Consider the following 18,556-nt stretch of genomic DNA (forward strand, 5'->3'; position numbering starts at 1 on the left):
TGGTTTCTTGCGAGGGAAAACTTGTCGTTGTACGCATCACACCTTCCTCTTGGGGTTCCCAACGGACGTGTGTCTTACACGCCATCAATCATCTCGACTATTTCCTCCAGTATTTTCTCGGAATCCAGCCGTTATTTGGCCAGGAGCGTCGTAACTCGTAAACTTCCGAGAGAATCGTCGCCTATTTTGAAAGTTTCGACTGCGGTCCTCCTCTGGTGATCTATGTCGCTTATTGTGGATAGCATCTTCTCCATCCGCCCATCTGTTTGCTATCTCCATTAATGCTGACACTGTCCTTGGGTTTGTTCTCCCCAAGTCCTCGACAAAATCTCCTCGTCGAATTCCTGCCACGAACGCATCTATTGCTCTCTCGTCAGATATGTTTTCTGCTGAGTTTTTGATAATGTTCCACCTCTGGATGTATTTCCTCATTGACTCATCATGCTTTTGTCGACATGATCTCAACTCTTCTAGTGATGCAGGTTTTTTGCAGGTGGATCGGAAATTTTTGACGAACACATCCTCAAAACTGTCCCAGCTGTCGATGGAACCTGGAGGAAGCTTCTTGATCCAAGATCTTGCGGCTCCACTTAGGTGTACTTGAATACTCTGCATGGCTGTTGCTCTGGTTACGCCTATCAGTTTCACCGTCTCGAGGTAATCGACTAGCCAATCCTCGGGATCTTGCAGGCCATCGAATTTTTTGAAATTATCGGGTAACTTAAACCCTGAAGGAACTCGAGTTTTCCAGACCCTTCTTGTAAAGCATGGTAGCCCACACATATCCTCGGCATATATCTCTGGGGAATGCCGATGTTCTCTTCTATTTTGTCGTGCTCCGTCCACCCGTGCTTGTGCCGCTGTGTCTCTTGCTCCACTTGTTCTTTCGGGACCTGGTGCTGCTGTAGTTAGTCGTGGACTATTTTGCCTTGCTGATCCTTCGGGAGGTGTAGCTGCGAATGCTGCTCCCATGGCTCCACACCCTGCCATGGCCATGTTATACAACGCTTCTCTTGGATCTCCAGGAGGTGGCCTGGACGCTAGGATGAAGGCTTGCGTTGCCATATACCCCGCTTCCGGTGTTTTGGGAATAATATTCCCCCTCGTGTCGATTGACATGAAAGACATGTCGAGGTTTTGAACTAAGTTTTCTCTCTCTGCTTCAGGTATATTTTGCAGGCGAGATCTTGCTCTCCTTCGAGCTTCTCTATGACTATCTCCCAAAGTTCCTGAATGTCGGCTTAGCTCTGCCCTTCGCATGCTTGATGCGGAGGCTGCTTCCTGCCTCCTGTCCAACTCGATTTTCTGTTTCTCGAGTTTCCTCCTGGTACGTGCAAGCCTATATTGATACGCTTGTAACTCCTCAGGTGTTGCCGTAATGGTCATTGGTTCTGTACCATCAATAGATCTTGCGACTCGATCCCACACTGCCTGCGGAAATCGCACCATCTCTCGTGTTGCTGGTCCGATATATTTTGTTCCCAAACCTCGCGTGAGATCCGCGGGGATCGACATACGGATTTCCCGCATCGTCAAAAACCTCTGACATTGTCAGTTCTGGCCGGCTTGGTTCTCCAATTGCGTAGATTTGATGATATTTTGAATTTTGAACTTTGTCGGGTTTGGTGACACCATCATAGAGATTGGTGATGACCTTTCCAACAGTGATGGATCTGTCGATGAAGTTGAAGCTGTCGATGTTGCTCGAGTCATCGCTTATATAGGAGTCCGCAGATGACTCGAAAGACATGTCGCTGAAGATCTTGGCGAGTTTTTCACTTGCCCTGGAGCTGATGAAGCGTGGCGATGAAGTTTTCTCGTCGCCTGACTCGATTGATGATGTTGAACTTGAAAAATCGGGATCGACCGCTGATAATCCCGACGAGATCAGAATTTCGAGACGATACGCTCCTTCTTTCTCGACGCGGAAGTGGAACTTTTCAAACGTCATCTCCATGGGCTCCTCCAGATACGCATATGCATCCAAACGGGAGGGCGGGTGAGGAACAAAATCAACTAGACCAGTTTCGATCTGTTTACCTCTGTCCATTGCGTTGCTTCCAGTTGATGAAGTCGAAGATCTTGAACGTGCCATCGAGATCAGCTCCTGGACACCTCTAATTCCCACAGACGGCGCCAATTGACAAGGGATTAACTTATCAATGCCTACAGATTGTAGACTAGGGTTTTAGTCGGAAGTAGAGGGCAAGTAGATCTCGAAGGTTTCAGCCGAAAAGTACTTGACGATGTAAAAACTAGGGTTGCATAGAACAATGAATCGATCCTCTCTTTGTCCCTCGACTCCCCCTTATATAGGAGGCGGAGCCGAGGGATTCATAACACACAAGTTACAGAGTCCGGGAGGGTTTCCACCCCGTCCCGCAAGATTACAAGTAGTACTTTCTAATACAACTCTAGCTTTCCTTAATAATAACTTGGGCTTCCGAATCTTCTTATTCTTCGAGTCATGGGCCTTCAGTAAACCCCGGGTACCATCTTCGGCAGGCCCATTGGGGATGCCTATGTCACCCGATGCCAAAAAGAGAGTCATTCATCACCAAATAGAGCCGACATCCATCAGATACATCTACACCACACCGAAGGAGATCCACCACCATAGTTCATCTATCCCATCTCCCATCTCCTCCATAGCCATAGTCATCACCAATTTAATAGAGATCTTCTTGGGAATTGGCGACCATTATAAGAATATTGTGATTTCAATCCAAATATTTGCCACAATGATTTATCTTTGATCTTGATATTATGTGTGAGTAGTCCTCACGGGCTGCGGGTTGGGGTGAATCCTAATGTTGAGGACGTAGACTTCATAGCAATAAATTCTTATAACCCTGCATGGAAGAGTCAAAACTAAAAGCAATATACTAATCCTGCAGGAGTTAAAAACAATAACTACGCTAATGGTAGTGGAGCAAGCAATGCTAATATTTCTATTGAAAATACTTTCAAAAGTTGTATACATGCTCAATCTGAACAAAATGATACCCTTACAGAACTTACTGAGAATCATAGCACCATGTTAGGGAATTTATCTAACCAAACTGTTTCTCTCAAGAATGATGTTCAAGTTCTACATGAAAGTACAAAGACCGTTGAGGCACAATTGGGCAAGATAGCTGAAAGCCAAACTATAATACTTGCAATATTTCTAGGGAAGCTTGAACCAAACCCCACTGAAGATCTTAAAATGATGATGATCAAGGAGAAGAAGACGGAGCGACTGAAGAACTGGACTATAGCAATGCTCCATCACCGGACTATTCCGTGAAAGATCTCGTGAAGGTGATCACTGTCAAGAATCCTGGAATTGATCAAGGTAACTATACTATGTACCGCCAATTTATTCATGAAGTAGCATGCAAAGTTTGCGAGTTAGAACAACAATATAAGAAGCTAGCTAAAAAACTCCCATCTAAGCTTGATGATATATTTGAGCCCAATGTTAAAATTCATATTGGAGTAAATGAGGTTGCTGCACTTTTTGATATTGGTGCAAGCGTCTCAACTATTACAAAGAGCTTATTTGATAAGTTAAAATTGTGGCCATTTAAAACAACTGAGCTAAGACTTCACTTAGCTAATTCAACTTATAAACAAGTTGTAGGCATCAAAGATAACATTGTAGTTGAGATTAAAGGATGTCCCTCTCTTATTGATCTTGTTACTGTGGACATGCCTGAAGACCCTATAGCTCCTATAATCTTAGGAAGGCTATTTCTTAGAACTATTAGAGCTCTAATCAATTTGCATGAAGGGAATGTGAGAATTGGGCTACCATCTAACAAGGGTCCTGACGGTAACTAAAGGAAATTGTAATTCCCATTCAGGAGAGACCAAAACTTTGTCGTGTAATTCAACTAGAGGGTGAGTTTGGTTGTTCGACCAAGTAAAAGATCTCTTAGATAAAACCAACCCCTTGAGACCGAGTGTTTAGTAATAGAATTGAATAAAACAAACCTTTTAGACACCCTTTTAACTTTATTTCTCTCACTAGCCCTTCTAACCAAATTAAAATCACCACCAAACATAAAAGGAAATGATTAATGCTCAAGACTTGAACAAGTTCCACAAGAAAATCAAATCTGTCTTTATAATTAGAAGCACGATACACATTTATGAAGTTCCACTTAAAGAAGTTTGTCTATCCATGAGAACTATGCGAGTAATTTTTTTGTTTGTAAGACAAGTAGCAACATCATACTTACCATCTCTAACACCCATGAGAAGCCCATAAGAAGCACCTTTGGGAGGTTCTCAAAGCCAAATAAAAGTTACTAGAAGGATACCCCGCACGTTGCAGCAGGAATTTCTCCGATAACTCTATTTTGTAAAAAAACAAAAGGATATAAGTTGATTGGAATAAGATGTTATTTGTAGGAACATGCATGATTCAATTGGCGTAAATAGTCAAGAGGCTAACTTAAAAAAAACCGACTTGAAATTGTTATGTAGTTGGCGGCTAAAAGTTGATGATGTGGATAATTGGATCGCTTAAAAATAGATGATGTTGCTTGCATGTAGAGTATTAGTGGATGTTAGTGGGGGATGACATGGACAATTGGATGGCTAATAAAATGGATGATGTGGATAGCTTGCATGTTGAGATATACAACTTAAATGACCCCTAGTGGGGTTTTGCTTTATAAGAGATATAGATCTTCCACTATAAACATTAAGCCAAGAATTAATGAAATCCTCTCTTTTAGTTTCCTGAATGCAAACAAAGTCTAAACTAAAATCAGCAATTGTATCCTTAACGCTTTTCTTGTTCCCCCAGATCTTGGGGTTCCAAAACATGCCTAACAAATTGAAAAAGAGAGTAAAAACTAAACAAAAGGCTTGCTCCTAAACTTAGGCTTCACACTAAATGTGGAGAAGCTAATTGCATAATGCGTTCATTTAGATCTCTATACTCTTCATCTATGTTGTCATCATCCGACAACATATCTTGAACATTCTTAGTTTTGACCCCACATGCAATTCTTTACTACCAAACCTTATTATTTTAAGAAATAAAAAAAGATTACATCTAGCAAAATTGTACGCCTATTTTACCGCCCGGCGTACCGCTATATTAGTGCGCCGGTGGTAACCCTAGGTCTATAATCCTATTTCCTAGTACTTCTAATGACGAATATTGTACGGCTAGATTATGCTCTGTCAACTCCCAGTCTAACACCACACCAATGACCATTGAAAACAAAAAATCTTAATTCACTGACAATATAAGAGTATCCGATGGTTATTGCGGGAGTGAGTTTGTAGACAACTTCTGCTTGGAAATCCCCATATTCCACTTCACCCAAATAAATAAAATAAAAATTGTTGTGCCGGTGTGAAAAGCATCTCATGTCACAACAAAGATGTTGAAATATTGGGCCCATTTTTAGTTGCCCAAATTAGATTTCAGTTTTCCCTATAAATCTCAAAGCCCACATAGTGGCAGCCTTGTGAGTTTAAGCCCAAGTGGGTGGCAGCTCACTAGGGAGTTGCAAGAGGTGGGAAGTTTAGGCCCACATGGAAAGTTGGGAGGAAGTTAGACCACCTTATAAGGTGGGTTGTTCCACCACTAGTAAGTGAGTAAGAATAGGAGTGGTTCACGCGCGCTCCTCCTCCTCCTCCTCCTCCTCGCTCGCTCGTCTCGACACGTCACGACGCGCGCCGCGCTCATGGTGAGTGGATTGAGCCTCGAGCCGAGACTTTCCTTTCTTTTTGCAGTTCAGGAAAACGAATAGAGTCCTAGACGGACGCGTCGCAGCTAGTCGGTTCGGGTCGCTCCCGGATCGTGGGTTATCTGAAACCGACTCGAAACGTGCGCGCGACGTGGGTGTGTCCCACGTCGCCTAGTGTTTCCTGAGCCTATATAATCTCTTGTCCGGCTACCGCAGAAAAATATCTAATACACGAATTAGGGTTTCCACCTCTCTCTGCTTGCGCTTCCATCGTAGCCTACTCCATCCCGCGCGGCGACGTGCATCGGCGAACGGGAGAGCAGGTCTCCGGAACCGCTCGTCCTTGCGATCCTGTACGGGAGAGGGCGAATTAGGTTTTTGGGAAGTGCTCTGCACGACTGCTCAAGATCTTCATCACGGGTCGCCTTCCGACCAAGTCGGGCGGTGCTGCCTACCGTCGGCTTCAACGCCGTCTACTTCGACCCATCGTCCCTGTCGTCAACAACGTTGTCATCAACAACGTTACTGCTGTGACATCGTCCGCTACACCTCCACCGCCACCTCAACCAGATCGGTACGTGCGACATATCTCGATCTGTTTAGCGATGGATGCTTTACCGTTTGTGCTGCTGCTACTCATGTTGATTAATGCATCTAGTATGTTTGAGTTTCACATGTTAGTAGTTGCTGTCATTATGTTTTATATTCTAGAATTAATCATGGAAATTGTGCCTAATTATCCAACAATCAAAAAACCTAATTATAGGCAATTTCCTGAGTTAACAATGGCTGGTTTTGCTGATGCACTGAGGCCGGATAAGTTTACCGGTGTGCACTTTAAGAGGTGGCAGGTTAAGGCCACGCTCTGGCTTACTCATCTGAAAGTTTTCGAAGTTAGTGATGGTTTACCTGAAGAAACTATATCTGACCAAGATCAGAACAAGTTTAAGGAAAACAATACTCTCTTCGTCGGATGCGTTCTGAGTATTCTTGCTGATCTTCTGTGTGATGTGTACATGCACATAACAGATGGTAAAGAGCTCTGGGATGCACTGAATGCTAAATTTGATGCAACCGATGCAGGCAGTGAACTGTACATCATGGAGAGCTTTCATGACATCAGGATGGTGAACAACAGTTCTGTAGTCGAACATGCTCACGAGATACAGTGCATTGCGAAAGAGCTTGAACTCCTTAAGTGTGCCTTACCTGACAAGTTTGTGGCTGGATGCATCATCGCTAAGTTGCCCCCTTCATGGTGGAACTTTGCCACAACTCTCAAACACAAGAGACAGGAGATATCAGTTGAAAATCTGATAGCGTCTCTTGATGTTGAGGAGAAAGCTCGGGCTAAGGATAATACTGAGAAACGAGAGGGTTGATACGTCTCAAACGTATCTATAATTTCTTATGTTCCATGCTAGTTTTATGACAATACTCACATGTTTTATATACACTTTATATCATTTTGATGCATTTTCCGGCACTAACCTATTAACAAGATGCCGAAGCGCCGCTTCTCGTTTTCTCGCTATTTTTGGTTTCGAAATCCTACACGGGAAATATTCTCGGAATTGGACGAAACAAAAGCCCACGGTCTTATTTTCCACGGAGCCTTCCAGAAGTCCGAAGAGGAGACGAAGAGGGGCGACGAGGCGGCCACACCCTAGGGGGGCGCGGCCCCACCCCTGGCCGCGCCGCCCTATGGGGGGGCCCCTCGAGCGGCCCCCGACTCTGCCCCTTCGCCTATTTATTCTCCCCGTCGCGAAAACCCTAGTACCGAGAGCCACGATACGAGAAAACATACTGAGACGCCGCCGCCGCCAATCCCATCTCGGGGGATTCAGGAGATCGCCTCCGGCACCCTGCCGGAGAGGGGAATCATCACCGGAGGGCTCTACATCACCATGCCCGCCTCCGGACTGATGCGTGAGTAGTTCATCCTTGGACTATGGGTCCATAGCAATAGCTAGATGGTTGTCTTCTCCTCTTGTGCTATCATGTTTAGATATTGTGAGCTGCCTATCATGATCAAGATCATCTATTTGTAATGCTACATGTTCTGTTTGTTGGGATCCGATGAATATGGAATACTATGTCAAGTTGATTATTGATCTATCATATATGTGTTGTTTATGATCTTGCATGCTCTCCGTTGCTAGTAGAGGCTCTGGCCAAGTTGATACTTGTGACTCCAAGAGGGAGTATTTATGCTCGATAGTGGGTTCATGCCTCCGTTGAATCTGGGACAGTGACAGAAAATTCTAAGGTTATGGATGTGCTGTTGCCACTAGGGATAAAACAACAATGCTTTGTCTAAGGATATTTGTATTGTTTACATTACGCACAGTACTTAATGCAATTGTCCGTTGTTTGCAACTTAATACTGGAAGGGGTGCGGATGCTAACCCGAAGGTGGACTTTTTAGGCATAGATGCATGCTGGATAGCGGTCTATGTTCTTTGTCGTAATGCCCTAAGTAAAACTCATAGTAGTCACATTGTTATGCCCTCTCTATTTGTCAATTGCCCAACTGTAATTTGTTCACCCAACATGCTATTTATCTTATTGGAGAGACACCACTAGTGAACTGTGGACCCCGGTCCATTCTTTTACATCTGAAATACAATCTACTACAATCTCTGTTCTCTGTTGTTCTTTGCAAACAAACATCATTCTCCACACCATACGTTTAATTCTTTGTTTACACAAGCCGGTGAGATTGACAACCTCACTGTTAAGTTGGGGCAAAGTATTTTGATTGTGTTGTGCAGGTTCCACGTTGGCGCCGGAATCCCTGATGTTGCGCCGCAGAACACTCCTCCACCAACAACCTTCACGTGGCCTTCATCTCCTACTGGTTCGATAACCTTGCTTTCTTACTAAGGGAAAACTTGTTGCTGTGCGCATCACACCTTCCTCTTGGGGTTCCCAATGGACGTGTGCTTCACGCGTTATCAAGGGTCAGTCTAGCGCCAACATGGTGCAGAAGAAACCCTACAACAAGAACAAAGGGAATAACAAGCCCTCCTTCAATAAGCCTATGAAGACTACAACCTTCAAGAAGAAGAAGATGATAAACAAAGCAGATCTGAGCTGCTTTACCTGTGGAGAGACTGGCCACTTTTCTAAGGACTGTCCAGAGAGGGCAGACCGCAAGAAAAAGGCGAGGCAAGTCAACACGGTGACCGCTAGCAATGCTGATGGGTACGGTAATCTCTTTACTGTTCTTTCGGTATTTCAATCTCCATGTTGGTGGATTGATACATGTGCTAATGTTCATGTGTGTGCTAACATATCCATGTTCACTTCTTACCAGGTCGCACGGGATTCTTCCGTCTTGATGGGGAATGGGTCACATGCTTCTGTTCGTGGTGTTGACACGGTAGATCCGAAGTTCACTTCGGGAAGATCGTGCAGCTGAGGAACGTGCAACATGTCCCTACTATGAACAAGAATCTCGTTAGCGGCTCCCTTCTATGCAGAGATGGGTTTAAGGTTGTTTTAGAGTCGAATAAAGTAGTTGTTTCCAAGTTTGGACAATTTATTGGTAAAGGCTATGAGTGCGGAGGCTTGTTCCGCTTTTCGCTTTCGGATTTCAGTAATACGTCTGTGAACCATATTTGTGGCAATGTTAGTGATGATACCAGTGTTTGGCATTCTCGTTTATGTCACATTAATTTTGGTTTAATGTCTCGGCCATCCAGTTTGAGTTTAGTTCCGAATTTCACCATTGCCAAAGGTTCTAAGTGCCATAGTTGTGTGCAATCAAAGCAACCTCGGAAGCCTCACAAGGTGGCCGAGGAGAGAAACTTGGCACCTCTAGAACTCATACATTCTGATCTATGCGAGATGAATGGTGTGTTGACAAAAGATGGAAAGAGATATTTCATGACATTGATTGATGATGCGACTAGATTTTGCTATGTTTATTTGTTGCGAACTAAAGATGAAGCTTTAGACTACTTTAAAATTTATAAGGCCGAAGTTGAAAATCAAATAGAGAGAAAGATCAAGCGTCTTAGGTCGGATCGTGGTGGCGAATATTTTCCTAAAATCTTTGATGAATTTTGTGAGGAACATGGCATTATTCATGAGAGGATGCCTCCCTATTCACGCCAATCAAACATGGTTGCCGAGAGGAAAAACCACACGCTGACTGACTTGGTGAATTCCATGTTAGCCACTGCTGGCTTATCAAAGGCATGGTGGGGGGAGGCTTTGTTGACTTCATGTCATGTCCTGAATAGAGTTCCTAACAAGAATAAAGATAAAACCCCTTACGAGGAGTGGTCTGGGAGAAAACCATCACTTTCGTATTTGCGCACCTGGGGATGTTTGGCGAAAGTCAATATTCCAATTACTAAGAAATGCAAACTCGGACCAAAGACAGTGGATTGTATCTTTCTAGGTTATGCTCGAAGGAGTGTAGGCTATAGATTTTTAGTAGTTCAATCTGAGGTACCAGATATGCATGTTGATACTATTATGGAATCTCGTGATGCAACATTTATTGAGAATATGTTTCCTATGAAAGATATGCATAACATTGCTAGAATTTCTACCGAGATAATTCCTGAATCTAGTACATCTAATGAGTATTTTGAACAATCACATGAGAATCTTACTGAGAAGGATGACAATGAAGCTCCTAAACGGAGCAAGAGACGGAGGATTGAAAAATTCTTTGGTGATGATTTCATTGTGTACCTTATGGATGATACTCCCACGTCCATTGCAGAGGCATATGCATCTCCATATGCAGATGACTGGAAAGAAGTTGTCCATAATGAGATGGACTCGATTCTTTCTAATGAAACTTGGCAGCTATCAGAACGACCCCATGGATGCAAGCCTGTGGGCTGCAAATGGGTGTTCATGAAGAAGCTAAGACCTGATGGTACGATTGAGAAGTACAAGGCGCAGCTTGTAGCTAAAGGCTACACACAGAGAGAAGGCGAAGATTACTTCGACACCTATTTACCTGTCGCTAGACTTACCACCATTCGAGTACTACTGTCCATGGCTGCCTCCTATGGTCTTATCGTTCATCAAATGGACGTAAAGACAGCTTTTCTTAATGGAGAGCTGGAAGAGGAAATCTATATGGATCAGCCTGATGGGTTTGTAGTAAAAGGTGAAGAAAGAAAGGTGTGCAAGTTGCTGAAATCTTTATATGGCCTGAAACAAGCACCTAAGCAAAACCTAAGCAATGGCATGAGAAGTTTGATGGAACTTTAACTTCGTAGGCTTTGTTGTCAATGAGGCTGACAAGTGTGTTTACTATCGCCATGGTGGGGGCGAAGGTGTTATACCTGTGTTTGTATGTGGATGATATTCTGATATTTGGTACAAACATGAAAGTAATACACGAGGTTAAGTCTTTCTTGTCAAAGTGCTTTGATATGAAAGACCTGGGAGAAGCTGATGTGATTCTGAACATCAAGCTTATTAAGAACGAGAGTGGGATTACTCTAACGCAATCTCATTATGTTGAGAAGATCTTGAGCCGGTTCGGCTATATTGATAGCAAGTCTTCTCCAACACCTGATGATCCCAGTGTGACATTGCGCAAGAACCGGAGGATTGTCGTAGATCAATTGAGATATTCTCAGATCGTTGGCTCACTCATGTACTTAGCGAGCGCGACTAGACTCGACATCTCTTTTGCCTGTTAGCAAGTTGAGTAGGTTCATGTCAAACCCGGGTACTGATCATTGGCATGCACTTGATAGGGTCATGCGCTACCTATGTGGTACAATGAGTTATGAGATTCACTATTCAGGGCACCCAGCTGTGCTTGAAGGATACAGTGATTCAAATTGGATCTCTGGTGTAGCTGATCTCTACGCCACTAGTGGGTATGTATTTACCTTTGGTGGTGGCGCAGTGTCATGGAGATCTTGCAAGCAAACCATATTGACGAGGTCAACTATGGAAGCAGAACTTACTGCTTTAGACACAACCACTGTTAAATCAGAATGGTTGCGTGAGCTCTTGATGGACTTGCCTGTGGTTGAAAAACCTGTTCCGGCAATCCTTTTGAATTGTGACAATCAAAATGTAATTGTCAAAGTGAACAATTCTAAGGATAATGCGAAGTCATCAAGACACGTCAAAAGACGTTTGAAGTCTGTCAGGAAATTGCGAAACTCCGGAGTAATAACTGTTACATATATTCAAACAGACAAAAACCTGGCAGATCCCTTTACAAAGGGACTATCGCGTATTGTGATAGAAAGTGCATCGAGAGAGATGGGTTTGAGACCCGTTGATGTTACGCCATAGTGGTAACCCAACCTTTGTGATCGGAGATCCCGTGAATTAGGACCTGGGAAGAACAAACTAGTGGTTTAATTGAGGAGAGTATTATGTAACCCTCTCTATGTGAAGATGCACAACTCTCAATTGCTGTAAGGCAGGTTGACAACAAACCTTAATGTGTTTATGTTGGCTATTATAGCAAAGATGCTGTCCTACAGAGCATTCTTGAAATAACACACCTATATGAGTCCGATTGTTAACGTCGCAATCTATGAGATTTGGGTGATCTCTAGTAAACTCATGAAGAGACCACGAAGTATGACGCATATGCTTCACCCGTGGGGTAGGCTACTGGCAGCCATGTACTGGTCATGACTTTGAGTGAAACCCTGTTCACGCAAAACTTGCAATTCAAGGCTTAGTCCATTGTTCAAGTGTGAATGGATGTAGCTTAAGGTTCTAGGCGGAAGTTCAACTTAACAATCTCCGCTGAAACACTGGTATATAAACAAGCAGTGAGTATTGGTAAATATCTAAATGGGGATTTGAGATCTGGTGGGGGATTGTTGAAATATTGGGCCCATTTTTAGTTGGCCAAATTAGATTTCAGTTTTCCATATAAATCTCAAAGCCCACATAGTGGCAGCCTTGTGAGTTTGACCCCAAGTGGGTGGCAGCTCACTACGGAGTGGCAAGAGGTGGGAAGTTTAGTCCCACATGGAAAGTTGGGAGGAAGTTAGACCACCTTATAAGGTGGGTTGTTCCACCACTAGTAAGTGAGTAAGAATAGGAGTGGTTCACGCGCGCTCCTCCTCCTCCTCGCTCGCTCGACTCGACTCGACGCTCGCCGCGCTCGTGGTGAGTGGATTGAGCCTCGAGCCGAGACTTTCCTTTCTTTTTGTAGTTCAGGAAAACGAATAGAGTCCTAGACGGACGCGTCGCAGCTAGTCGGTTCGGGTCGCTCCCGGATCGTGGGCTATCTGTAACCGACTTGAAACGTGCGCGCTACGTGGGCGTGCCCCACGTCGCCTAGGGTTTCCTGAGCCTATATAATCTCTTGTCCGGCTACCGCAGAAAGATATCTAATACACGAGTTAGGGTTTCCACCTCTCTCTGCTTGCGCCGCCATCGTAGCCTACTCCATCCCGCGCGGCGACGTGCATCGGCGAACGGGAGAGCAGGTCTCCGGAACCGCTCGTCCTTGCGATCCTGTACGGGAGAGGGCGAATTAGGTTTTTGGGAAGCACGACTGCTCAAGCTCTTCATCACGGGTCGCCTTCCGTCCAAGTTGGGCGGTGCTGCCTACCATCGTCTTCAACGCCGTCTACTTCAACCCGTCGTCCCTGTCGTCAACAACGTTACTGCTGCGACATCGTCTGCTACACCTCCACCGCCACCTCAACCAGATCGGTACGTGCGACATATCTCGATCTGTTTAGCGATGGATGCTTTACCGTTTGTGCTGCTGCTACTCATGTTAATTAATGCATCTAGTATGTTTGAGTTTCACATGTTAGTAATTGCTGTCATTATGTTTTATATTCTGGAATTAATCATGTAAATTGTGCCTAATTATCCAACAACTTAGGCTTCACACTAAATGTGGAGAAGCTAATTGCATAATGCGTTCATTTAGATCTCTATACTCTTCATCTATGTTGTCATCATCCGACAACATATCTTGAACATTCTTAGTTTTGACTCCACATGCAATTCTTTACTACCAAACCTTATTTTTTTAAGAAAGAAAAAAAGATTACATCTAGCAAAATTGTACGCCTATTTTACCGCCCGGAGTACCGCTATATTAGTGCGCCGGTGGTAACCCTAGGCCTATAAGGCTATTTCCTAGTAGTGTTAATGAGGGAAATTGTACTAGATTCTGCTTCGTCAACTTCCAGGCTAACACCACACCTGTGACCATTGAAAACAAAAAATCTTAATTCACTGACAACATAAGAGTATCCGATGGTTATTGCGGGAGTGAGTTTGTAGACAGCTTCTGCTTGGAAATCCTCATATTCCACTTCACCCAAATAAAGAAAATAAAAATTCTTGCGCCCGTGTGAAAAGCATCTCATGTCACAACAAAGAAAGCTCCCATTGTTCACAACTAATAGGCAATCAAGCGATAATGCACAAATTTCCGGAAGAAAAGGCCGTGGTTGATTGGCCCACACAACTCGACATTAACATCATCACATGTTTACTTTATTAAAATCAGGCACCAGTATAAGCAATTCATTTGCGATTGGGTCCAATGAAAAAGCCGGCTTTCAAGATACAGCTCCGCATTGGATAACATATAAACATGCTGTCCACCTCACATTTAGAAAGAAAGAACAAATTGACGGAAAATGGCACTGCTGGTAGTATTCTCTCGCACAATGACACGACGAAAAAAAACAACAAAGTTCATCACAGAAATAAAACAATCCCCATACCCCAGCTTACTTAATTAAGTTTGACTTGTATGATTCTGAAAGCGAGATAGCATCTCTCAGAGTTGGGCTCTTGCCGGTTCCTTACCGAACCAGGTTGCACATTCCGGGGCGCGTCCGGCACCAGAGCGGCTGGATGGGCTCCGCCCGGACTCCTCTCCCCACCATGCGGTGCCTCCAGTCGTTGAGTCTGTCCGTCGCCTCCGCATAGCGCTTAACGCCGGCCGCGTCGCGGTTGCCGGACCAGAGTGCCTCCGCCATGGCGGACGCGCGCGGCCAGAGCCTGGCGTCGAGGACCGTGGCGTCGGCCTGCTCCGTCCAGAGCGCCACCTCGCCGCCGATCACGAGCTTGGCCTCCTGGGCGGTGAGCCCGTGGACGATGTCGTAGTCGTAGACCCGCTGCCAGGTCTTGAAGGGCCCGCACCAGGACCCGCCCTGGGTGTCGTAGTCGCTCCGCTGGTCGTCGTAGACGCTGTTGTTCCCGACGAAGTCGCCGTGGCCGCAGTCCAGGTAGTAGAAGGTGGCGGAGGAGACAATGGCGCGGTACCCAGCCTGCACGATGAGCTTGGTGTTGTTGGACCCGTTGTTCCAGGTCTGCAGGATGGTGGTGGCCGGCGGGATGAGCGACGCGCTCACGTTGACGGCGGCGTCCAGCAGCACGTCCTCCCAGAACACCACGGTGCGGTTCTTGGACACGACGTGCGGGTGCACCGCGCGGACGTAGCGCTCCAGGAGCTGGCTGAGCGTGCCGCCGTTGTCGATGTCGGCCTGGATGGAGGGGTCCGTCTGCCAGCAGCCCGGGGTGACCTCGTCGGCGCCGGCGTGGTAGAAGCCGTCCGGGAAGAGGGAGGTGATGTCGTTGATCACGTTGGCCACCACCTCGTACGTCTTCGACTTGAGCGGGTTCAGCTGGCCGGACCCTGGCTCGGCCGCGAGCCTGGTGCCCCAGTCGTTTGCGTCGGGCAGCCAGAATTTGCCCGCGCATGACACCGCCTCCGGGTATGCGCCGGCCCACGACGCCGTGTGACCTAATGAGAGGAGATTAATCCATTAGCTAACTGGGCCGTGTTAGCACATGACTCACAAGGCCAGAACGGAAACAGATGAGGCATGTCAGTGCGCTTACCCGGCCCGTCTATCTCCGGCACGACGCGGACGCCGCGGCTCATGGCGAACTCCACGATGCGCGTCACGTCCTCGACGGTGTACCTCATGTCCTCGCCGTACGCTCCCATCTCCGCGAGCCGCGGCTCGGAGGCCAGCTCGATGGGGAACGACTGCGAGTCGGTGATGTGCCAGTGGAACACGTTCATCTTGTTCCACGCCATGGCGTCGATCGTCCTTAGGATGTCCAGGACGGGGAAGTAGGTCCTCCCGGTGTCGAGCATCAGGCCACGGTGCTGGTACAGCGGCCGGTCCTCCACCCGCACGCCGGCGGCCACCAGCAGCTTCCCGCTGGCACTCCTCCACGACAGCTGTGAGAAGGTCTCCAGCCCGTGCATGGCGCCCCACGCCGTGGCCGCCGTGATGGTGGCCGCGCCCGTGGGGAGGATCTCCAGAACGTAGGACTCGTCCACGCCGTCCTGGAGCGGGGCGGAAAGGTCGGACACGACCAAGGTCAGGCTATGGATCGAGTCCCCCGCGGCGGTGACATTCACCGCCGGCCGGACGATGGGCCGGTACCGCTCGGTGAAGAGCATCGCGGTGTAGCGCTGCGTGGCCAGGACGAGGTACGGGTTGTTCCCGGACGGCCCGACGATGCGGAACGACGACGACACCGGCATGGCCATGAGAGGCTCTGCCCACGACATGGACGTCGGCTTGGGCCAGACATTGACGGGGAAGGACGACGATTCCTGGGCGCGCGACAGCAGCGGCGAGCTCAGCAAGGGCAGGAGCAGGAGTGCGAGAAAGGCATTCCTCGCCGCCATTTTGCGCTTTGGCTTGAGCTCCCTCTGTTGTTTCCAGTGCAGTGTATGATTGGTAGATGCTCTGATGGATTCATCTTTGTGCCATTCGATTTATATAAAGGTCTGGTTCTGCAATGTGATCGACGCCAATGCTTGGCGTGTTGTATCATATACGCGCTTATAACAAGACTCCAAGTGGCTCTTTCAGGACGCCTTGGCTCTACCGTTCGTCTGTTTTCTGAAAGCTCCGGCGTCGTGGTGTTTCATTACTCCATATGATAAGATGCGGGCGTTGTAGTTTATGTGTGTATGCTGGTTATCCTGCACTACACAGATTTTCTCATCGACAATCAAGATAAAACTATTCTTCAGACTGTTGTGCCTGTTCCATTCTTCAGAATATATTGGTCCAAGGGCGATTTGACGTGTTCGTTCCTTGGGTCCAAATGATGCAGTGGAACGGCTACGACGGCAGTACTAGTAGTTTACTACTTACAGCTTATAAAGAAACGTTAAACCTAATCACAAAGTGGACGGCCTGCCGATTGTATCATACTCTGATCCGTAGCTAAACATTCTTGAACATTGACTACATATTCTGAATTTCTGATGCCCGTCGCAAGTCTAGCGGCACTCGAGTAGAATGTCCATGGGACATCTGGTGAAAGACGAACCGAGCTTGGCATTATTTTAATCAGCGACCAAATTGACTGGTTAACACAGTAAAATAAATGGATGAAAGTGAAACTAGCACGACCGCCAGAGTCCTTAATAAAGATTAGAATGACGCACATTCTCACAAACTAGGAGATGGTTGCCCGTGGATATAAGTGGTTGGTCTTGTTAATCACCTGATGATGTTAACGGACCCCCTGTGGAACTAGACTAAAAATGGCCAGTTCAGTGTTAAGTTGATGTATAAACATCTTGGCAATAATGGGATGGACAGATCAAACACTTGTGAAAAGCGAAAAATCGCTTTGAAAATATTAACACGATAGGATTGTGTAGTTAGTTAGACTAGATAACTAATGAGCTAGTTAGCAATCTAGTACTTTGTTGAGACGGATGTTATGTAAACCCTAGCTGGCCACAACTTCTGTATAAAGGACGGACACGACGTGGACCTGTTGGCTATCACATGACTGCATCTCTCTCTCTTCTTACAATCCAATCTCTTTTACATGGTGTCAGAACCATCATGGCTAATCGCTTCTTCATCCTCACCGCCGCCACCGCTGCCTCCATGCTGGTCACCTCCTCAGTGTCACCATGCACCTGAACTATACGAGCTAAATGCAGATGCAACAAGAAATGTGTTAACTAGTGATATTCTTATACTGACTGTGGGTGAATATATGACATTTCACACAAAATGGTCATAAAGTGTCACAGAGATTTGAAACCTTAAGTCATTACGACCATTTTTGTTCTCAAGGTTATAATTTCCTTACACGAAATGGTCACATGCAGTGGCCAAGCTCTCGGTAGAGCGAGGTATGGCACCGGTCTCCCGACAAAAAAGAAAATATACAAACGCAACAACGTGCAATCATATAGGCAGCGATGGGCGAGCATGTGCAACGATCGATTTTTTTCAGGGACAGAGGATTTTATTAAACATCAATGTTTACAGGAATACATGAAATATATCAGGGGGACTCAATAGCCACAAATGCGACCTAGAGGTAGCGAAGACTTGGGGGAACGAAGCTGTCATGTTGGGCCGTGTAGTTTTGGGCCTATGGCCGACGCATTGTAGGCTTCCAGACTGAACTGCTGCCGTTCACCTGCCAGGCTGCCACCGTGCGACCGAGCGAGAGGTGGTTTCCGCGAGAGGAGAACCAGAGCTCGCTCTTGGGGCGATTTACACAAAAATAACTCAAAAGTGGAAGAAAAGCACAGACTGACCCTCCGACGAAACTATTTCACCAATCTAACCCTTTTGTGTGGCGCCCCTCCCACGGGCGCCACACATGCCCATGTGGCTCCCCTCCGCCGGCGCCACACACCCGGCCCGACGTGGCGCCATCGACGCCGAGCCGGGTGCGCCCATCCGACGTGGCAGCATGTGTGGCGCCCCTCCCAACGGCGCCACACATGCACTTGTAATCCCCCAAAACATACTGTGAGACAATTCCTCTGTGACTTAGCCGTTTTGCGAGGCTCGATGTGTGGCGCTGTTATCACCAGATTTTAGACAAATCCAGAGGTGGGCCGGGCTTGGAAGATTACATGTGGAAGATTT

The 18,556-nt window shown here is 46.4% G+C and overlaps 1 protein-coding gene across 1 annotated transcript; it reads right to left on the minus strand.

The window, feature by feature from the left end:
* Positions 1–14,482: 14,482 nt before the first annotated feature.
* Positions 14,483–16,329, minus strand: LOC124670219 (beta-hexosaminidase 2-like). Its single transcript, XM_047206730.1, has 3 exons — positions 15,525–16,329; positions 15,110–15,426; positions 14,483–14,950 (listed from the first exon to the last, which is right to left on the minus strand). Exons 1-3 carry the CDS (start codon positions 16,327–16,329, stop codon positions 14,483–14,485), a joined length of 1,590 nt encoding a protein of 529 aa, XP_047062686.1.
* Positions 16,330–18,556: the final 2,227 nt, after the last annotated feature.

Source organism: Lolium rigidum, chromosome 7 (assembly GCF_022539505.1).
Source record: "Lolium rigidum isolate FL_2022 chromosome 7, APGP_CSIRO_Lrig_0.1, whole genome shotgun sequence".
In the NCBI taxonomy this organism is placed as follows: Eukaryota; Viridiplantae; Streptophyta; class Magnoliopsida; order Poales; family Poaceae; genus Lolium; species Lolium rigidum.